General features: G+C 42.9%; 1 protein-coding gene across 1 annotated transcript in view; it reads left to right on the top strand.

Moving 5' to 3' along the window:
* MACO1 (macoilin 1) overlaps positions 1 to 23,028 on the top strand; it is a 50,498-nt gene that overhangs the window by 12,025 nt on the left and 15,445 nt on the right. Inside the window, exons 2-6 of the mRNA XM_075264622.1 lie at positions 3,093 to 3,234; positions 9,227 to 9,353; positions 12,329 to 12,452; positions 13,283 to 13,461; positions 13,806 to 14,292. Of these exons, the coding sequence (XP_075120723.1) occupies positions 3,093 to 3,234; positions 9,227 to 9,353; positions 12,329 to 12,452; positions 13,283 to 13,461; positions 13,806 to 14,292 (1,059 nt within the window). The remainder of the gene's footprint in view (positions 1 to 3,092; positions 3,235 to 9,226; positions 9,354 to 12,328; positions 12,453 to 13,282; positions 13,462 to 13,805; positions 14,293 to 23,028) is intronic.

The raw sequence follows: 23,028 nt of genomic DNA, 5'->3' as shown, positions 1-23,028 counted from the left end.
TGCTAAACCATTTATTGTGTAAGGAGTCAGCAGTGTTTGTAGAAATGGGCTCAGGCTGCTCAAACAATTCTTGGTGACACGTTTTTTTGCGGTTGTGTTTGTGCAGAGGTTGTGCATTTCTTAGGCCCTGGTTGCAGGTAGCAAGGATTCTTCCCAATATGCATTAACAATAGAATGCATCTGCAAATGGTCTGAAAAGATGACAGCCAAGTTGAGCCTCAGTCTTGCTGTATGTACTTCATTTTTGTTGAATTAGGTGGCTTTTCTACTGTATTGTGTAGGGCTGCTGACGGTCTCACTAAAGGAATGAAGGTATGCTGAATTTGTTTCCAATCTTGTAATTAATGTGAATGACAGACTCAACCTGCATTAATGTGCTGCTTTCAGTCATCATAAACATTAAAGGGATTTTCTGGCCCCAGTGGATTTATTATACTGATGATCTATCCACAGACTGGGTCTTCATTGTGATCTGTGGAGGTCCAACATCTGAACAGAGAGCTCCTCCAGTAAGTGTCACGGAACCAGAAGCTCTATAGGGGAGAGTACGGGCTCTCCTAACTTAAAGCGTAAATAAACTTTCAGACAACTTTTTTTACTTTTTTCTGGAAGTATATGTGTAATTAATAAAGTATATTACAAAACTAATTAACTGCTTTCCGGTGGTGACTCTCTTCAGTTTTTGGGGGGTTTTTTTGACTCCTTATTTTCCAAACCCGATAACTTTTATTTTTCCATTCTCAGAGCCATGTGGGGTTTCACTGTTTGCTGAACAAATTGTTCTTCGTGATGCTGTCATTTATTATTCTGTACAATGTACTGGGATGCTGGAGAAAATTCAGAATGGGTGGATTTGAAGAAACAGTGCGTTTGTATGATTTTTCTTGCAGGTTCTGTCTTTACGGCGTTTACTCTGCAGCCAAAATAACATGTCACCTGTATTCTGTGTTTCGGTATGATTCCAGGGATGCCAAACTTAAAAGTATTCAGACCCCTTTAAATTTTTCACTCTTTGTTTCATTGCAGCCATTTGCTAAAAGCAAAAAAGTAAATTTTATCTCTCATTACCTAATGTGTGTGTATTTCACACTAATACTTTACTTTGATATGTATTCTAGGAAATGGGGGGGGGGGGGGGGGTAGGCGGCTTGAACTTTTTTTTTTTTTTTCCCCGTAAACTTTTTCTTACTATTTTATTACACCCCCATTCCATATCATTATTTACTTATTCTGCTTTCTTATATAGGGTCATATCTCTCTGAACTGAAATGCATGTCCTTAGGCTGCCCATTCTCAGTTGGGAGATTCAAGGAAGTAGGCATGGGTAATGGTCTTTGGAAAAAGGGAGAGGTACATGAAGTCTGTGTCTGATTAGACAATATGATCTATTCAGTTGTTCTGTGGCTCTCCACAGCTAGCCTAATAAACGGGTCCATTCTTTATTTAATTTTGTTTTTTTTTCTGTATTATCTTCATGTATGTTCTATTGATCTAAAAAAATAAATAAATAAAAAAATATATATAAATATATATGTAACCATTTCAAACAGAATAAATTCCACCTAAGGGCTCGTTCACATCTGCGCCCGGTCTCCGTTCTGCAGGTTTCCGTTTCCTGCACAAAACAGAGGCAGGAGATGGAAACCTGCAGGACTCTTTCATACCCATTCATTTGAATGGGTTTGAAAGATGTCGGGCCGTGAGCGGCAGTGACCGTTTTATGCTCTCCGCCGCGAAACCGATTTTTTTTAAAATCGGACGCAGTCGGACATGCAACCGGTTTCGTGGCGGAGAGCATAAAACGCTCACCCGCACACACGGCTGGACCCGCTCTGACAGCTTTCAGTCTTCTGCACGCAGAAGACGGAAAGCTGAGAATGGAGACCCGAACGCTAGTGTGAACCTAGCGTAAGGGCAGGTTCACTTCAGCACCCGATCTCCATTATGCAGGTTTCCGTTTCCTGCCCAAGAAACTGGGCAGGAGACGGAAACCAGCAGGCAGTTTTCAAACCTATTCATTTGAATGGGTTTGAAAAGTGTCCGCCCGTGAGCGTCTTCTGCTCTCCGCAGCAAAGATGCTCATGGGTGCTCAACCAGTGGACACTGAATGCAGGTTTCTGTCTTCTGCCGACAGAAAACAGAAACCTGCATAGCTGGGTGGTGTGACCTTTTGGGCTGCTATCTGTACTTGTTTTGTGCGATTGTAGAGGTCGCTTCACTTCTGTGTAGCCTAGTGTGATAGGTAAATTGAAAGGGAGCATGAAAGTCAAGTTCCTCTTTATGGTTGCATCTAGTGTCAAGTGTGTGGTGAGTAAGATATTTGGATACATGAATGATGGCTGTTTTTCATACATTTTAAAACTCATGAATGTGTTAATCTTGTAATGTGAGTTTTATTACTACTTGTTTTGTATAGTTGGCACGTATGGCACTACAAGGGATTACCTAAGTTAGACATGCTGATATGTACTTAAGCCTAAAACAAAGTTTTTGCTATAAATTACGTAACAGTTAAGGATCAAATGTAAATCTGCAATCCATTCTTGTGTGTCAATCTAAGGCTGCTGTGAATGAACGTTGCATAAAATTAGTTTTTTGGGGTGTTTTTTTTTTTTTTTTTTTTTTTTTATATATAAATAAGCCTATCCTAATGTGGCCTTTAGAAGGGCTATTTTAGGTATACCTCTCCTTTTGTGTTCCTTGCAGCAATTTCCAGAAAAATCGCTTTTATTTCTATACTAATTAGTCTGCGGAGCACAGGGGCCGTTACTCCTGCACACCCGCGTCATCAGCTTGGACCTTTCTTCTTTGCCCCCTCGATGATCTCTTCTGCACTTCCTGTTTACTACTTCCATGAGCAGCTAGCCCCTTTGGCGCAAACACAATCTTGCGCATGCATTGTACATGCCGACAGGACTACCTGCTCCTGGAAGTAGTAAATAGGAGGAATCTTCAAGCAAGAAGGGAGTGGAGAAGAAAGGTCCTTGTATTTAAAAATGCGAAATGGCAATGATAGGATCCCTTTAAATTTATTTTTTTGTTAAATCTTCATATTGGGAAATTGCAATAAATCTGTTTTCTTGTTTTTGCAGTACATTCCTCTATCTGAAGTTCCTCGTTGTCTGGGCCCTCGTGTTGCTGGCAGACTTTGTACTGGAGTTTAGATTTGAATACCTGTGGCCATTCTGGTTGTTCATCAGAAGTGTGTACGATTCATTCAGATACCAAGGCTTGGTATGTATATACAGCTGTCCGAATAGTTTGACATGTCTGATCTAAAACACCCCAATATTGTTCCTGGAACATGCAGACTGAAAGTGTTCCTGAAATTCTGCTGAGAAAATGGGTTAATTTAAAATTAACCAATCTGGTTTTAATTGGGTAATCTATAAAGTTCCCACACAAACGCTTTCCCTGATTGGTTGAGTGAAAGGGCAAAAGAATTGTCATGGATCAAAATTTGTTAGTGTAAATATTGAATATGTAAAGTATAGGTTAAAAAAAACTAAACGGCTTGATATAGAAGGGGCCACAAACACCACGTTATGTAGAAATTGCTAAAGAAAACAGATGGATACAACAAAGGACAGATAAAGGAATAAGTGGGGTGGTGTCTGACACTTTGTCGTGCTGCCCTAGCCCTACATCCGGAACAGGGAGTAGGAGGGGATAAAACGGAGCTCCTGGCACATACAGAATACAGTTTCTATATATTTATCATTGTTAAAGTGTAACTAAGCTTTTGGATAATTTTGATTTTTCTGGCTATATATATATATAAATTTTTTTTTTATTTTTTTTTTTTAATTAATACATTGTGTAATATACCTTAACTCATTTTGGATCCTTTCTGTGAAATCCTGCTGTTACTGCCTTTCTCTGAATGTTTATGTCTGTGATATATGGGACTGTGTGGAGAAAATGTGGATAAGTTCAGTTATATTTCAGACACTATAAGGGCTGGGATCGCAAATTCGCGCATGCGCAGTACGTTCGGCAATCTTCGCCGAACAGAGCGTACTGCGCAGGCGTGCGACAGGATGCTGAAGAAGCAAGGGGAGGATACGCAAGACCATAGAGGCGGCGCTGCGGTCGGTTTTCGAGCTGCAATGGGGATGCCCCCATCGCTGCGAGAGAACTCATTAGCATACCGGTACAAACCGGTATTTTGAACGAACGGCGCGGCAGAGAGCACTTCTAAAGGTAGGAGACGAATAGCCTTTCTAAAGGCTATTCCGACGTGTTAACTAGAAAAAAATGTGTTTTAGTGGTAGAATCCCTTTAAGGTTGCAGTGCTATATAAATGACTTCCACAGATATCACTTGTTGAAAATGCAGGAAGGATTGGGATTTTTATATCGTGTATATAGTATACAACTACATATAAATATGCTAATTTTCAACCAGTGATATCTTTCGATATCAGTGGCATATAAAAGAACAGAATCTCTTTAATAGGATACTAAAAACAAGTTTGTACGTCTTATAATGTCCAAGATATAACTGTTTCAAGTGACCCTCCCCCACCTTCATTTTCTCTACGTTACACAGCCCTGCACTCTATACACATTAAAGGCATTCTATCATTAGAATTCAGTTTTAAGCTAAAGTCCATAGTCCATATGCTATTTGGTTCTCTCACAGCACTGAGGGCGGTCCCCAGTGCTCAAACAGCACTGGGGGTGTCCCCTGTGCTGCGTGAAAAATATCCAGCGACGACGACTCCGTCTTCACCTCCTCCGTCTTCACCTCCTCCGTCTTCACCTCCTCCGTCTTCACCTCCTCCGTCTTCACCTCCTCCGTCTTCACCTCCTCCGTCTTCACCTCCTCCGTCTTCACCTCCTCCGTCTTCACCTCCTCCGTCTTCACCTCCTCCGTCTTCACCTCCTCCGTCTTCACCTCCTCCGTCTTCACCTCCTCCGTCTTCACCTCCTCCGTCTTCACCTCCTCCGTCTTCACCTCCTCCGTCTTCACCTCCTCCGTCTTCACCTCCTCCGTCTTCACCTCCTCCGTCTTCACCTCCTCCGTCTTCACCTCCTCCGTCTTCACCTCCTCCGTCTTCACCTCCTTGTCCCGTCACATCTTCTTTAAAAAGCTCCGACTGTGCATGTCTGTCGCTATTTTCCTGTGGCCTGTTTCGAATAACATGCACCCATAGGAATGAATGGAAGCGTCCAGCACGCAGACTTTACCGCCAGCCGCTAAACCCCCTGCGTGCCGGCTGCATCCATTCATTCCTATGGGTGCGTGCTATTCAGAACGGGAGTTTCGAATAGTACTCACTCATCTCTACTAATTAGCATAAGGAAGAAAACCAGGATATCTAAGGAACGGGGATGTGGAGAAGACTTCTAAAGGTAGGGGAAGAATAGCCTTCCGTAAGGCTATTCCTATGTGGGTTTAGCTAAAAACGGGATTCTAATGATAGAATCCATTTAACATTCAGTGAGGGGCGGAAACTGCTCTCACTACAGCAGCAAGGGGAATGTTGAGAAATGCAGGATTTTGGTGAAAGGATCCAAAACTTGTTAAAGTATGTTACAAAATTTATGACTCAAAAGTTGTCCGACAGCTTAGTTGCGCTTTAAGTACAAAATGGGATGAAATTGTCTGAAAATGGACAACCCCTTTAATACAAATAGAGAGAAATGTTCTTGTTTGTATAATATGTTGTACAATTTTCCAATATAACTTCTCATGGCTATCGAGATCTCTGCTTGCTGTCATTCATTCTGATTACTCCCAGTCCAAAAATGAGTCCATAGTCATGTGATGGACACGGGTGCTTGGCTTTGTTACCAGTCAGATGTGTGATTACTGTCATGTGACTATAACGAGCTGTGCACCTGTGTATTCATCACATGACCTTAGACCTGATTTATATCCTCGGAGTAAGGAGAATGAATGATAGCAAGCAGAGATCTAGCAAACTGTGAGGAATTGATACAGAAAGTATATTGGAAAAATGTACAACTGTTATTATGCAAACAGCAACATTTGTCTCAATATTGATCTGAAATTGGACAAAACCTTTAACCACTTTAGTACCGGGCCAATTTCCCTGGTTCAGCACCACATTGAGTTTTTCGTACATGCGGTTTTGAGGGCTAAAATTTTTTATTTGGGTTATTAAATCTTTGTGACACAGCTTCATTTTTATGGTTTTTATTTTTGTAGTTTGGAAACTAAAAAGGAGGGGATTTTTTTTTTTTTGTTGTGTGTGTTTTTTGTGTTTTTTATTATGTTAGTCCCAATAAGGCATTTTTACACAGTGGCTCTGAAGCTGGATGTACATACCTGGCTCCAGTTCACTGCTGCACCTTAATGTGCCTGCCTGGCTAAGATGTGATACTGAGCCTCCAAGGCAGGTGCCTTAAGTATATTTTTAAGCAAATTTTATGGTGGTATTTATTTTTCCATGTTATCTATATTTTACAAAGTTTCCTAAAAATCTTGCAATTCGAGCTATTGCCACTTAGCCTAAAATAATTAGTCACTTCTTGTTTCGTGGAAATTGCCATAGACAAAATTGTCTGGAGCAGACACAATTTACTGCTATAGGAAAATTTTCTAGGCGTGTTCTGTGACCTGTGCCGGTGTTATTTTTCATAACAAGGGGTAAATGAGCTTTGAGATCCACTATTGTAATTGGATGCTGTTCCTTATCTAGATATACATGATGGCTGTGATCATCATTGTGCTGATAGTTGAGGTGGTTCCTATGGAAAACAAAGTCTCAACATATTTGGCATAGTGGCTAAAGTCAGGACTTTTTCCTTTTTTTAAAAAAAAAATAAATAAAAATTATTCAGTGCAGTTTTTGCCAACTGTTGATTCAATCTAGTCAAAGGATACAACTAACCATTTATAGTTACTCTATATGTACACAACATTGTTTAGGTTCAGTTAGAGGTTGTCTGTGAGTTGCCACTAGGGGGTGCGATAAGAGCATTGTGTATCAAAGCAATAGTAAAGTAAATCTGCTTTTGTAATGTTAGCCTTATTTCCATACTCTGGAAGTTAGTCAATTTGTCAACAGTAAATTAGTTACAAAGGTAATGACAGTACGTTGTAGATGGGTTTTTACACTTTCCAAATATGCATCTGCTGTTTAGCTTTGGAGCCCCATTTTTCATGTAAATTGAATTTTACTCATGCAAATAGGGGAGATGAAAAATGATTTAACCTGTGTTAAAAAATGTCCTGAATAGAGATGAGCGAGTACTTTTCGGATCAGCCGATCCGAACAGCACGCTCGCATAGAAATGAATGGCCGTAGCCGGCACGCGGGGGGGTTAAGCGGCCGGCCGCCGTCAAAGCGGAAGTACCAGGTGCATCCATTCATTTCTATGGAGCGTGCTGTTCGGATCGGCTGATCTGAACTGTACTCGCTCATCTCTAGTCCTGAACACCCACCTCTTTTTATTTTCTTCCTCATATAAACAGTGTGTGCATAAAAATAAGACTTCAGGCCAACTGTCTGTCACTTCTAAAGCTGTATATAACAGCTGCAATGTTATTCCTATTTGAGCTATAGTAGAAAACCACTAAAGCTGTATGATGGGTTGAGCTGCTAGTACCTATTTCCACTGCTAAATCTATGATTGTTTTACATACTAACACCTCCTAATACCATTGAGATTATAAAATCGCGTGTGCTGCTGTCCCCTTTAAATATCTAACTCCATTTGAAGGTTTTTGCTGCCTTTGCTATTGGCCCCCTGCATAGTTATCACTATATGAAGGTGAAACTGTCAGCTTCTGACAGCTTCTATAAGCAAACCGTGCATACTAGCAATAATGTATGGCTATAAAGTGTCTATTTGATAAGCAACTATTCAGTCAGGCATAGGGAGTCTGCTGAAAGCATATATGTCCAACATAATTATTGACCAATGGCAAAATTAAAATGGAGTACACCCCAAAACATCTCTGTTAAAACTAGGTGTGCTCAGGCGTAGCCAGGTACTGATTAAAGGACTCTTCTAGCACCTATCCGGGCTCAGCATGTGAAAACACTTTACAGAGAAAGAGAAGAGAATATATCTGGTCAGGAGCAAGACTGACTAGTCACTACTATTAGAGGGTTCGTCTTTAACCTAGGCAACGAGCTTGGGACACTGAGAGGGCATAGTGAGAAAGATGGATGAAGCAATATATTGGATAAAACCTTTTACTTAGTTTAAATGGGTTTTCCAGTCAAATCTTTTTATTAATAATAATAGTGAAGTTCTTTTTCCAGAAATGGATCATCACTGGATAATCAAAAAAATATCCCTTGGGTGGTCACGTTACCACCCCAGGGATATGAGTAACTCTACATTTATGCTGAATTATGTAGTTTAGAAAGTAGGCGGGTGGAGGGTGTTTAGATTAGTGTAGGAATTTCTCTTTTTTTCTTTTTTAAAATGTAGATTGTGCGCCCCACATAGAGCTCACAATGTACGTTTTTCCCTATCAGTATGTCTTTGGAGAATGGGATGGAAATCCATGCAAGCACAGGGAGAACATACAAACTCCTTGCAGATCCTTTTTTGCCCTTGGGGGGGGGGGGGGGAATGATATTTGAACCCAGAGCTGCAGGGCTACAGTGCTAACCACTGAGCCACCGTGTGGCCCCAGATTAGTGTAGGAATTTCTGTTTATCCCTGCCAATCCTTTTAAGCTACAAGTTTGAATATGATCCTAGTGATAGGGGGGACCTGTCAGCAGCTCTGAAGGCCCAGTGACATACTTTATCTCATAGGTGCGCTTACTGGGCCTTCTGGTGTAGCGTTTATCCAAATCCATTCAGCCATTCCGAAGACGTGTGTCATTTCAGTCCTCTGGACATGTCCTCTCGATTATTTCAGTATATGAATTCTGGTGGTGCATTTCACCTACCCAGTTAAATTTTCTGTACATATGTTTGGTTGGTATAGTTTTCTAAATATTACTTTATTTAATTCTGTATTTTTAAAGCCAGGGATCACATTTTGTGCTTTTATTATTGGTATTAAGATGGTTGCTGTTGAGATAATTGTTTCTTAAAGAGAACCTTTCATGTCCTCGGGCACACGCGGTTTTATACACCGCTAGAATTCAGCACACTGTCAGCTTTCTAGCAGTGTATAAAGCTGCGTGTGCCCGCGGACATGAAAGGTCCTCTGTAACCAATTTATATTCTGGATGTCTTTTTTTTCCATAATCTAACATCCCTTCTCTTCTGTCTTTTTTTTCTTTTCAGGCCTTCTCAGTATTTTTTGTGTGTGTAGCATTCACGTCAGATATAATATGTCTTCTATTTATACCAGTGCAATGGCTATTTTTTGCAGCTAGTACCTATGTTTGGGTACAATATGTGTGGCACACAGGTAAGCCTTATGCATTAATATAAAAACTGTCCTTTTTCTGCACTGTTTACTTCTCATTTGGTTTTTATTCTGTATCACCTGTGTCTTGTAACCTTTGTGTTGCAATTGTTCAAAGCCACAGGTAAAAGCAATAATTTGACATGTTGCAGGTCACTTTGTATTGTGTGTTCTAGTAGCAGCTTATGGAGGAGATTTGGATAAATCATTCTTTTTGCTACTACATTGCAGCCGGTTAGCCACTGGCAAGACTGCAACAACTAATCCACTGAGAGATTGACTGTGTTCCCAGCCTAAGGTTCTTAGGTCAAAATGTTAGTGCACAAATGCTGTAGGAGTTAAATTACACAACTTCCTTCATACAGTGTACAAGTCCATCTCTTTACATTGTTTAATAGATGCTGCCCCACTGATTCTGGCTCTTTTTTTTTTTTTTTTTTTTTTTTTTTTTTTTTTTTTTCTTTAGCCACCAGTGTTCCCAACCTATCAATGCTTTTAGTTTTGGTACCTAATGTGCTATGTCTATTGGATGTATTGTAAATTACCTGTAAATAGTAATAATTTCCATGAGTGTTCCCTTTTCAGTATTTTATATCAGTCAAACTATGTGCACCTAAGTATGTTTCACCAGGCAAAGTGCCATGTATGTTTAATGGGATCCTATCATAGAAAACCTTTTTTTTTTTATGAGTAACATGTTCTATCGCAGCACTGGGGGTGGGCCCTCGCGCTCAAACAGCACTGGGGGTGTCTCCAATGCTGCGAGAGAACTCTCTCCAACGCTGCCTCCATCTTCGTCAGCAGCGATTTCTTCTTCCGGCGCAGGTTTCTCTTAGCTTGTGGGCATGTGCAGTCTGCTCTGCCTGAGGCCTAGGAGTCGGAAACCTGCGCCAGAAGAAGAGGATGAAGAAGACTCTGCTGACGAAGATGGAGGCGGTGCTGGTGAGAGTTCTTTTGCAGCATTGGAGACGCCCCCAGTGCTGTTTGAGTGCTGGAACCCACCCCCAGTGCTGCGAGAACTCATTTGCATACCGACAAGAACCAGGATTCCTACGGAACTTTTCTTGCAGTCTTATGCAACATTAATTTTTTTAATCTATTTGTTGGAGCACAGATTCTTTGTTGTGAAGCCTGTAGAGCAGTAGGGTGCGAACATACTACTTTTTTTTTTTTTTTTTTTTTTTTTTTTTTTTTTAAGAAAAAGGAAAGCTGTTTTATAACATTTTGCTTGCATAAGTTTTGTTGTTTGTTTTTTTTTTTTCTAACTTCCATTATGTGCAGCTTGTTATTACTACCATAGTGTGTAGAAGGTGAAGCTGTGGCTTTATTGCTTCTGCTTGGACACACACTTCCACTCCTTTTTATTGTCTATGATGTGACTTGCATAACATGCTGCTATGGAAAACTTTTTCCAGTGGATAGTGTAACAAGCCTATTTGTATACATGGAAATGCACCTTTATGATTTGAATTTTCGCAGGGAATGTGATCTGTCATATCAGTTTATTTTTAACAAACTCTACAGTGAACTGAAGTTGTGTTTATGGCAAAATGTCTACACATCAGAAATGTCCTTTTCCACTTAAGGGTCTGCAGTGTAATTTTTACATTACCAAGGCTTCTAGGAAAATATCTTGGCATTTCAGCACATACATTTTTCTTTGGTGGTAAGGCAATCCTTTTGGTCAGTCTTTCAGTAATGGCAGAAACTAAAGTGTAGATGGACATGGCTGTTCTGATTGCCAACCAGTTGTCGTTTTATGTTTTTGGTAGGAATATTAGGAAAGTCACAAACTATTAGATGAGAGATTTTAAAATTACGGTATGCTATAATTCAGGGATAGGCAATCTTCAGCTCTCGAGCTGTTGTAAAACAGGGGTGTCAAACTAACTTTCACCGGGGGCCGCTCCAGCCTCACGGGTTGCCTTGAAGGGCCAAGATTTTTTTAAACTTGTATAAAAGTAACTTCTCTTTAACAGTTAAGCAGGCTATTAAGGAGTAGTTACATTTGTACATTACTACTGTTACAATCAGCCAGGAGGGTAACCAGGAAAAAATATTGTTAAAACCTAAGACATTGATATGTTACATACATACTATCCTCATCCATTGATCATACTCTGAATATAACAAAAAATTAAGCAAAATACAAGTTCAATTCTATAGAATTACGTTTTATGCTTGCTTATTTTGTTTTCTGGCTGGATGTCTGATACTGGTTTCCTGAGGTCACTATGTCTGGTTTCAGGTCTGTGGCCGCTGAACGCAGCGCTGCTCCTATTCAGCTGTCACCGCTACATTGTACAAATACTGTGCAGCGCTCCATACGTAGTAGCGGAGGTGCCTGGAGCTGCAACCCTTGCTCCCATTTACTTAAATAGCAGGGCTACTTCCAGTGGCCACATCAACTGATCACTATGGGGTTCAGTTTTGGAACAGTCACCTGAACTATCTGATACTGATGACCTCTCCTATGGCGTGGAGAGTTTTATTGCAGAGTTTTTTGGGGGAGTTTTTGTGGCTTTTTGAGCCAAAGTGAGGAGTGGATTTGGCGCTGAGGGAAATGTCCAAGTACTGTTAAATTTTTACAATCCTTTTTAAGCAATTCCTGACTTTGCCTCAAAGAAGTAGCATAACCTGCAACTTAAAAAAAAAAATAAATAAAAAAAATGCTGTTTCTACAACGTGGGGTCATGGTCTTAAAGGGATGCTAGAAAATAAATGTTCTTGAGGTGTGGTTTAAAAGATTTTATGCACTATATTATTTTTTTGTTTTGTTTTCCTGATTCTGTGAAAGTACAAGTGAATTTGGGCATGTGAATAAGGCCTGGGCCTGATGGTGCTTGCGTGCACTGATGCAAAATGCCATCTTCATTTTGGGAATCACTGGGGTCAAAATGTAGTTTCTTCACATAGAAGTATGTGAAGGTCCCCAGCCATCACAGATCTGAACATTTTTGTTTCTGTTCCTTTTGCAGAAAGAGGCGTTTGTTTGCCTACGGTATCGCTGTGGATCCTCTTTGTGTATATCGAAGCGGCAATTCGGTTCAAAGATCTGAAGAATTTTCATGTAGATTTATGTCGTCCATTTGCTGCACACTGGTAAATATGTATAGTTCTATTTGATCACTCCATTCCAAACGCTTTATTAAGTATTGTTTTTTTTTTTCAGTTTTTTTGTTTTTTTTTTGTTTTTAAATATTGAGTGTCTCCCTTACTCATTTAATCAAAACAAGTTGCTTCTAGAGTCTAAAGGCTGCTGGAGGTTGGTAGATTACTGATTGAAGCACACTATGAAGTACCTTAGTGAATAGATGTTGCCTTTACTATGAGAGATACATTCTTACTAGAAATCTATAATCCTGTAGATCAAATAGTATGCATAGTAAATGTATATTACCTTACACCTGTTTGTGGAAAAAAATGACCTCTTACCAAGACACACTACAGACTTGCAGTAAACTCTTTATCATAGTGGTTACATGAAGAGATAATCAACACTGCCAGTACCGTTATTAGCAGACTACAATTAGCTGATATAATTGCCTGGACAGAGGAGAAGATGACAGCTCTGAAAGTAATCCAGAGAACTGTAACCCTCTCCTCTCCAGAGAGCAGCAATGCCATGTCATCTGTCCTATAATACTAGATAAGGGAAACAATCTGTAAAAAATGGGAGGGATAACTTTCACATAACAGGCAAACAAAGCAGCATTACTAAAACTATGTATTTAGGAAAACTGTTGAATTTGAGTTATCAGTTTATATAGAGCTTTGAGATGGGAATGCTCTAAGTATGGAGTGACTATTTAACTGTACAAAATGCACTTTCAAATTACATTTCTGCCTTTAAAACTCTGATCAGCCATGACTTTTTTTTTCCCTCTTCTTTCTCAGCCACATATTAATTTTTTATTTATTTTTTTGTGCAGTATTGGATATCCTGTAGTCACTTTAGGCTTTGGGTTTAAAAGCTATGTCAGTTATAAAATGCGGTTAAGAAAACAGAAAGAAGTACAAAAGGAGAATGAGTTTTATATGCAGCTCCTGCAGCAGGCACTACCCCCAGAACAGCAGATGTTACAGAGGCAAGAAAGGGAAGCAGAAGAAGGTAGGTACAATGGTACTATATTACTTGATATGTAACACTGAGGTAGTTGTACTTTGGGTTAAAGCACAGAAGTGAGAAGTGGTGGTTCCTTTTATAATTGCCATTCTTTTTGAAACCACTCTTGACTCTAGCGTGATAAAATAGTAAAATCTGCTGCAAACTAACAACGCTTCTCTGCAACCTGTGGCCTTAGATGGGCAGGAGCCATTGGTCCCATCACTCCTGTCCTTATGTGAATTTCTACATGAACTGTGCATATGATGCATTTTCTTGATGGTATTCCTGATGATCTTTTAGCATTTTGACTAACTTTTTTTTTTTTTTTTCTTTTTTCCACACAACAGCTGCCAAGGGTTTATCTGAAATGGATTCTTCAATACTGTTACAGCACAACGGACTCTCATCAAATAAAAAAATTTCCAGCACATTGCCAGAATTGGAGTATAAAGAAAAGGGCAAAGACAAGGATGTGAAAAGACACAATTTGGGAATTAACAATAACATCCTTCAGCCCACAGACTCTAAAGTACAGGAAATTGAATATATGGAGAATCATATCAACAGTAAACGACTAAATAATGACTTGGGAAGTACAGAGAACCTATTAAAAGAGGACATGTGCACTACTTCCCCTAAAAACTACAAGAACACCACAGGGACTGCAAATTCATCTCCTCGGAGTCACAGCTCCTCCAATGGGACTATCCCTTCCTCCACGTCCAGCAAGAACGACAAAAAGAAATGCACGAGTAAAAGTCCAAGCATGCACAAAGATCCAACAGAGAATTGTATTCCAAACAACCAGCTTAGTAAGCCAGACACCTTAGTAAGGTAAGTTATGTAGTATTTCCTGCATTGTATCTGTGAAAACTGTTACTTCAGACACCACAAATAGGAGCTAAACGATATGGGGGCTGTTTGTAACCTATAATTATGGTTGAGCCGATCTTCAGATTTCAGGATCGTTTTTAAAATCCGATTTTCGATCATTTTCCATTCAAACCCGATCCCAATTCTGATACTAATGCAAGTCAATGGGATTTTTTTAAATAATCGAAGATTGGATTTTAAAAACGTTCCTATTCACTACACAGCATGGAGTCTAAAAATTGAATGCTTTAAATTTTAGACTCTGTGCTGTGTAGTGATTAAAAAAAAAAATCCTCTGGCTACTTAGTCCCCCTTGGTGTCCACTTACCTGCACAGATCGCTGCCTGTTGTTCTCGCTCCTCTTCTCTCTCATTTACAGGCCTTCAGAACGCCGTGCACGCTCCCGCGTCTCAGGCTAGTGTTAGAGATGCTGGGAGTAGGCGGGGCTTGTTGTGGCTTAGGAGAGTGTGGGCGGGTACAGGGCGGGGAGATGAGTGCATCACTCACATCTCCCCTCCCAGTACCCACCCACACTCTCCTAAGCTCCCCGCCTTCTTCCTAGGTCTGTAACATAACCTGGGAGCTAGGGGAGGGCACAGACCGAGAAGAACGGGGAGCGGCAGCGGATCTGTGCAGACAAGTAGACTATTCTGTTTCTAGTGGACTATACTATTGTTTTCTCTCTGCTGTGCCTTATACTGGACTCTGCTATACTATCTACTCTTCTGTTTCCTCCCTGCTATGCTGTAGGAATGAATGGACGCAGCCGGCGCGCAGGGGGTGAAGTGTGCGGACGCCGGCACAGGCTGTGTGCCGGCTGCATTCATTCCTATGAAAGTGTGCGATTCGAAACTGTAGTTTCGAATCATACTCTTATCTCTAGTAGCTAACATTGTTAGCTTTTCCCACAATGCTTGTCCGGGAGCAAAGCATTGTGGGAAATAACCTCCGACCTCGATCCTGCCTAAAAACATCGGGATAGGAATTCCGATAACAATCGTGAAATTTACTCTATGACCGATAGGAATCCGATCTTTTCCAATCCCGATTGCTCAACCCTACCTATAATGGTAGCTATTGTCTATTTTAGTAATGACTAAATGAATAACTTGGTGTTACAATTCCCCTTGTGAAACTAGTGTGGCACTGATAGGCCAGATCAGTAACACACCTCCTAATGGTTACTCCCCGTTTCTTCACTTATTTGCATCTTCATGTCTCTGATCAAATCTGTACAGTGAAATCCATTTTGGGGTAGGGGTTGGCTACTCAAAGCAGAGAGACTGCTCCCTTTCACAACATGGCTGGTTTATCAGGAATTATCCAGTACTCCTGCCAGAAATGACTCCTCCTTAAGACTTTTTTTTTTTTTTTTTTTTTTTTTTTTTTTTTTTTTCTCTCTCCTCTATAGACTTCACTTCTTATCAAAGTGAAGTGATCTCATACGTAAGCAGATCAATTTGGAATGAAGACAGAAGTAATAGTTAAAGACATTTTTTTTTTTTCTTATTGTGAACTATATTAGAAAGTGTTGTCCCTTCACTGGCGCTATTAATATATGAAAAAAAAGTTTACACAGACTTTAATTTTGGAACAAATGTGCTCCCTGAAGAGCACGGTTCTGGCACAATCAGGTTTTAGTTGGGTAATGTATAAATTACACCACACGCACGTTCCCTGTCTGGTTAGGTGGTAAAGGAGTGTGAAAGGTCAAAGAAATTGTCATGGATCAGTTTTTGTTAAAATATCAATGCGTTGGCACCTGGGTGATTCCTTCTAGTGCTCTATACATGGAACTGAAGATTTAACTAAGAACTTCCAGTAATGCGTAAGTAAGACTAGCCAGAAATATTTTCTTATTTTTGAAGCATCTTTATCTTACCCCACACTCAGTTCATCAGTTTGTCTTCGCCTGTTCTTTTCCTCTTTTTACAATTATTTATTAAAGGTGAAGTTATATAGAACTTATTTTTCCTTTTTTTGGGAAATGTCCTGTACACTCTATCAAATAGTTCAATCTTATGCAAAAAAAGATAGAGGGAATAAATCTCCCACCAAATAAGTTAGGTTTTTGTGATCTCTTGCATGTAACCAGCCACAGTAAGGAAATCTGGCAGGTTTCTGGCAACCTGTGCTGAAGTCAGCATTTCAGGCATAGGACTCTAATGTTTAAAATGCTGCTGCTCCAGGTACTTCTGTCACTCTCATGGGTAATGTGTACACACTTTCAGAGGGAAGCAAGCACTAAGGGAAAAGCATGATTCTTGGCAGCCACCATGTCCGATTTGTACCTTGAAGCAAGTGCAAAAGTAAATATTGACCCGAACCTGAATATGCGAGAGTAGGTGTTTGTTCATTTCAGCAAGGCTGGACAGATATGTATGGGTTTAATAGTCTAATCTATGTGAGGGATATTCTCTGCCCCTGCAAAGCTGCCGAACCACAGATTGCTCTGAGTACTGTATTCAGCCAAAAGTCATAGCCACCGGAAAAAAAATAAAGTTTGCACAAAGTCATTGGTTACCATTAGAGATGAGCGAACACTAAAATGTTCGAGGTTCGAGATCCGATTCGAACAGCCGCTCACTGTTCGAGTGTTCGAACGAGTTTCGAACCCCATTATAGTCTATGGGGAACATATACTCGTTAAGGGGGAAACCCAAATCCGTCTCAGGCCGGTCACCAAGTCCACTATGACACCACAGGAAATGATGCCAACACCGCTGGAATGACACTGGGACAGCAGGGGAAGCATGTCTGGGGGCATCTAACACACCAAAAACCCTCTATTACCGCAACATCACAGCCTAACAACTACACACTTTACACATTCAAAAAAAACCTCTATCAAAGTGGGAAAATACCTGGAAACATGTGTATTTGGCCCTTGGAGTGAGGAGAGCTTGTCACCAGCAGTGAATTTGGCCCTTGGAGTGAGTTGAGGTTGGCACCAACATTGCTTTTGAAAATCAGGGTGGATTGAGCCTCTAACCAGCAGAGTTTGGGAAAATTCATGGTGGAGGGAGCCTCTCACCAACACAGTTTGGGGAAATTCATGGTGGAAGGAGCCTCTAACCAGCCAAGTTTGGGGAAATTCATGGTGGAAGGAGCCTCTAACCAGCCCAGTTTGGGGAAATTCATGGTGGAGGGAGCCTCTAACCAGCAGAGTTGTGGGAAATCAGGGTGGAAAGAGCCTCTAACCAGCAGAGTTGTGGGAAATCGGGGTGGAGGGAGCCTCTAACCAGCAGAGTTGTGGGAAATCAGGGTGGAGAGAGCCTCTAACCAGCAGAGTTGTGGGAAATCAGGGTGGAGGGAGCCTGTAACCAGCAGAGTTGTGGGAAATCAGGGTGGAGGGAGCCTCTAACCAGCAGAGTTGTGGGAAATCAGGGTGGAGGGAGCCTCTAACCAGCAGAGTTGTGGGAAATCAGGGTGGAGGGAGCCTCTCACCTACAGAGTTTGGGGAAATTCAGGGTGGAGGGAGCCTCTAACCAGCAGAGTTGTGGGAAATCAGGGTGGAGGGAGCCTAGTAGTAGCAGAATTGTGCAACGCTTATGGTGGATGAGTATGAGGATGCGGAGGAATTGGAGAGGTTGAGCACAGACATGGAGTTTCATGTTGGGGTGCTTTACACAGGTGGGCACGAAAATGAAGGCTCTATCCAGTGGTGGTTCATTTTTATCAAAGTGAGCCGGTCGGCACTCTCAGCTGACAGACGGGTGTGCTTGTCAGTGATGATGCCACCGGCTGCACTGAACACCCTCTCAGGACGCTGGCGGCAGGACAGGACAGCACCTCCAAGGCATATAGGGCAAGTTCAAGCCACAGGTCCAACTTCGACACCCGATACGTGTAGGGCGCAGAGGGATCGGAGAGGACAGGGCTGTGGTCGGAAAGGTATTCCCGCAACATGCGCCTATACTTCTCACGCCTGGTGACACTAGGACCCTCAGTGGCGGCACTTTGGCGAGGGGGTGCCATCAAGGTGTCCCAGACCTTAGACAGTGTGCCCCTTGTTGGTGTGGACCGGTGAGTACTTGGTCGCCTACTGGAGGAACTGCCCTCCCTGCCGCCAACGTCACATGCTGGAAACATCTTCATCATATTCTGCACCAATTGCTTGTGGCAAGCATTGATGCGATTGGCCCTCCGCTCTACCGGAATAAAAGAGGAGATGTTGTTTTAATACCTGGGGTCAAGGATAGCAAAGATCCAGTACTGGTTGTCCTCCATGATTTTGACAATACGCTTGTCAGTTGTAAAGCACCCCAACATGAACTCTGCCATGTCTGCCACAGTGTTAGTTGGCATGACTCCTCTGGCCCCACCGGAAAGTTCAATCTCCATTTCCTCCTCATCCTCCCTTTCTACCCATCCACGCTGCAACAATGGGACGATTCGAAGTTGCCCGGAAGCCTCCTGTATCACCATCACATCATCGGACAGCTCTTCTTCCTTCTCGTCCTCTTCCTCCATTAAACGCGATGAAGCGGACAGATGTGTGGACCTACTCTCCAGCTGTGACGCATCGGATGCTATCCCTGACTCCTCTGTGTGATCTGAGTTATCCCTGATGTCAATCAGGGATTCTCTCAGAACACACAAGAGCGGGATTGTAAGGCTCACCATCGCATCTTCAGAGCTCACCCTCCTTGTGGACTCCTCAAATACCCGTAGGATGTCACAAAGGTCTCTCATTCATGGCCACTCATGGATGAGAAACTGAGGCAGCTGACTTTGATGGAATTCCAGCTACAAAACCCTAGGGTGCAACAAAGGTCTCTGCTGCTCAACCACTCTATTCAACATCTGAAACGTTGAGTTCCAGCATGTGGGGACGTCGCACAAAAGCCGGTGTTGTGGCACATGCAGGCGTTGCTGGAGAGATTTTAAGCTAGCAGTGGCTACTGTCGACTTGCGAAAGTGGGCGCACATGCGCCGCACTTTTACCAGTAGCTCCAGAACATTTGGGTAGCTCTTTAGGAAACGTTGCACCACTAGGTTGAAGACGTGGGCCAGGCATGGAACATGTTGGAGTCCGGCAAGCTCCAGAGCTGCTACCAGGTTCCGGCCGTTATCACAAACGACCATGCCTGGGCCCAGGTGCAGCGGCTCAAACCATATTGCCGTCTCATCGAGGAGGGCATCCCTCACCTCGGAGGCAGTGTGCTGTCTGTTCCCCAAGCTGATCAGCTTCAGCATGGCCTGCTGACGTCTACCAACGCCAGTGCTGCAACGTTTCCAACTCGTAGCTGGGGTCAATCTAACAGCGGAAGTGGAGGAGGAGGAGGGTGTTCTTCTCGTGTCCCTGCCAGGAATGTTAGGCGGGGAGACGAGGTACACCGGGCCAGTTTGGGAAGCAGTCCCAGCCTCAACTACATTCACCCAGTGTGCCGTCAGTGAAATGTAGCGTCCCTGTCCGCATGCACTTGTCCACGCGTCGGTGGTCAAGTGGACCTTTGTGCAAAGCGTGGAACTAAGGTCCCGCCTGATGTTGAGTGACACGTGCTGGTGCAAGGCGGGGACGGCACACCGGGAGAAGTAGTGACGGCTAGGGACGGCATAGCGAGGTGCCGCAGTTGCCATCAGATCCAGGAAGGCGGGAGTTTCAACAAGCCGGAACGCCAACATCTCCTGGGCCAGCAGTTTAGCGATGTTGGCGTTCAAGGCTTGCGCGTGTGGGTGGTTAGCAGTGTATTTCTGCCGCCGCTCCAATGTCTGAGAGATGGTGGGTTGTTGTAAAGAAGCCTGATGGTGAAGGAGATAAGACAGGAACAGGGGAGGATGAGGAAGAAGTCAACAAAGTGGCGGAGGCAGATGAAGTGGTGTCCTGGCTCGTCCTCTGGAGTGCATCGCCAGCACTGTTAGCAGTGGCAGAGGCAGTGGCGTGAACGGCGGGCGGCCTTTGTCCTGCCGTTGCTGCCTGCCACTGATTCCAGTGCTTGGATTCCAAATGACAGTGCATTGAAGTGATGGACAGGTTCTCAGAGCCCCTACTCAATTTCGGGAGGCAAATTGTGCAGACAACACTATCTGTCCTCGGCGCATTCCTTGAAAAAACTCCACACCTTCGAGAAACGTGCCCTCGAGGTGGGAGTTTTTCAGGGCTGGGTTCGAACTAGAACATCTTGGGAGATTCTGGGTGTGGCCTGGCTTCGCCTAAGCTGCTGACCTCTGCCTCTAGCTACCCTTTTTGGTGCTGCACCTGCCTCAACATCCACACTACTTTCCCCGCTTGACATCCCCCCTGTCCAGGTCGGGTCAGTGTCCTCATCATCCACCACCTCCTCTTCCAACTCCTGTCTCATCTCCTCCTCCCGCACAATGCGCATGGCAACTGGCTGCCCTGATGGCAACTGCGTCTCATCGTCGTCGATGAGGGTGGGTTGCTGGTCATCCACCACCGAATCGAACGGAGATGGAGGAGACTCCAGTGTTTGAGCATCTGGACACAGATGCTCGTCTGTTAGGTCCGTGGAATCGCAAAATGGAGGGGCAGGTTGAGGGACAATGAAAGGAGCGGAGAACAGCTCTGGGGAGCAGGGTCAGTTGGGGTTATTGTTCTGGGAAGATTGGGAATTTTGGGAGGAAGGAGGACAAGACTGTTGGGTAAGAGGAGGAGGGGAGGCAGAGGCTGACTGGCTGGTGGACAGCCATTGCAAGACCTGTTCCTGGTTCTCGGGCCTACTAAGGTTTGTACCCTGCAGTTTAGTTAATGTGGCAAGCAGCCTTGGCACTGTGGAGCGGCGCAATGCTTGCTGCCCCACAGGAGTAGGCACAGGACGCCCTGTGGCTTCACCGCTAACTTGCTCCCCAGAACCATTCCCACGACCTCGCCCATGACCTCGTCCACGTCCCTTTCCGGGAGCCTTGCACATTTTGAATTCCCAGGTAGAAAATTACACTATATACCAGTAGCAACAATTGTGGGTGTATGTAACCCCAATATATTTTGGGAATTCACAGTCAGAAACTGGCACTATATGTCAGTGGCAGAACTTGAAGGTATTTGTAACCCCAATATATTCTTGGAATTCCCAGTCAGACAATGGCACTATATGGCAGTAGCAAGAAATGAGGGTATTTGTAACCCCAATATATTCTTTGAATTCCCAGTCAGAAACTGGCACTATATGTCAGTGGCAGAACTTGAAGGTATTTGTAACCCCAATATATTCTTTGAATTCCCAGGCAGAAAATGGCACTATATACCAGTAGCAACAATTGTGGGTGTATATAGTCCCAATTCTATTGCTAGGGGACTTCCAGTGTATTGAAGTTAGTTTCTGGGGTGAAGGTGGGGGGGCACACCGTTGGAACGTGGATCGGGTTCAACGTCACCGGTGTCGTAGTTCCTGTCCCACCTACCCTGCGCTGTTATTGGAGCAAAAAAGGCGCCAGGGAAGGTGGGAGGGGAATCGAGTAATGGCACACTTTACCACGCGGTATTCGATTCGAACATGGCGAACAGCATGATATCCGATCGATCATGTGTTCGATAGAACACTGTTCGCTCATCTCTAGTTACTATTATGGAATGCATTATAGAACTTTGAGGTAGAGGTTTAACATCTATTTCATGTTTTGACTTTAAAAGTGAAAAAAAAATTATAATTACACAATAATTTAATCACACAATACAAAAAAAGTTTGCTCACCTCTGTGCTAGACCATAACTTCCTACATTACTAGTCTTATCTATTTACAACTAATCATGACAACCTATTTTAACCCCTTCCCACCGATGGCACTTTTTGACTTCCTGACCAAGCTTGATTTTTCAAAACTGACATGTCACTTTATGTGGCAATAACTTTGGAACGCTTTAACTTACCAAAGTGATTTTGAGAAATTTTTTTCGTAACACATTGTACTTCATGTTAGTGGTAAATTTTGGTTGATGTTTTGTTTAATTATGAAAAAATCAGAAATTTGGTGGAAATTTTGAAAATGATGCATTTTATAAAGTTTGAAATGATGTGCATTGCATACAGATAGTCAGACCGCCAAAATTATATCATAAATCTCATAGCTCAGATCTCTGCTTTATGTCGGCATCAAACTTTAGTCACTGTTATTTTTTACGGACTTTATAAGATTTACAAGTAGGTTTACAAGCGAAACAACAATATTCAAAATTTTCAAGAAATTTCTAAAACCCTTTTTTTAAGGGACTAATCCAGTTATGAAGGGGTTTTGAAAGACCCTTGTATTAACCCCCCCCCCATAAATCACCCCATTTTCGAAACTGCACCCCTTAAAGAGGACCTTTCATCAGATCGGGCACAGGCAGTTCTATATACTGCTAGAAAGCTGACAGTACGCTGAATTCAGCGCACTGTCGGCTTTCCCGATCTGTGCCCCGGGTAAAGCGCGATCGGTCCCGATACCGTAGCGCTTTAGTGTCAGAAGGGCGTTTCTGACAGTTAGCCAGGGACGCCCTTCTGCCCAGCAGCGCCTATCGCGCTGTACTATGTGAGCGGGGAGGAACGCCCCCTCCCTCTGCTCACACAGCTCATCCATAGACGAGTATTATCATGAGGGGAGGGGGGAGTTCCTCCCCGCTCCACTGTACAGTGCGATAGGCGCTGCTGGGCAGAAGGGCGTCCCTGGCTAAGTGTCAGAAATGCACTTCTGACTGTAAAGCCCTACGGTACCGGGACCGATAGCGCTTTACACCGGGCACAGATCGGGAAAGCC

This window comes from Leptodactylus fuscus, chromosome 2, assembly GCF_031893055.1.
Source record: "Leptodactylus fuscus isolate aLepFus1 chromosome 2, aLepFus1.hap2, whole genome shotgun sequence".
NCBI lineage: Eukaryota > Metazoa > Chordata > Amphibia > Anura > Leptodactylidae > Leptodactylus > Leptodactylus fuscus.
This window is presented reverse-complemented; position numbering and strand designations above follow the sequence as displayed.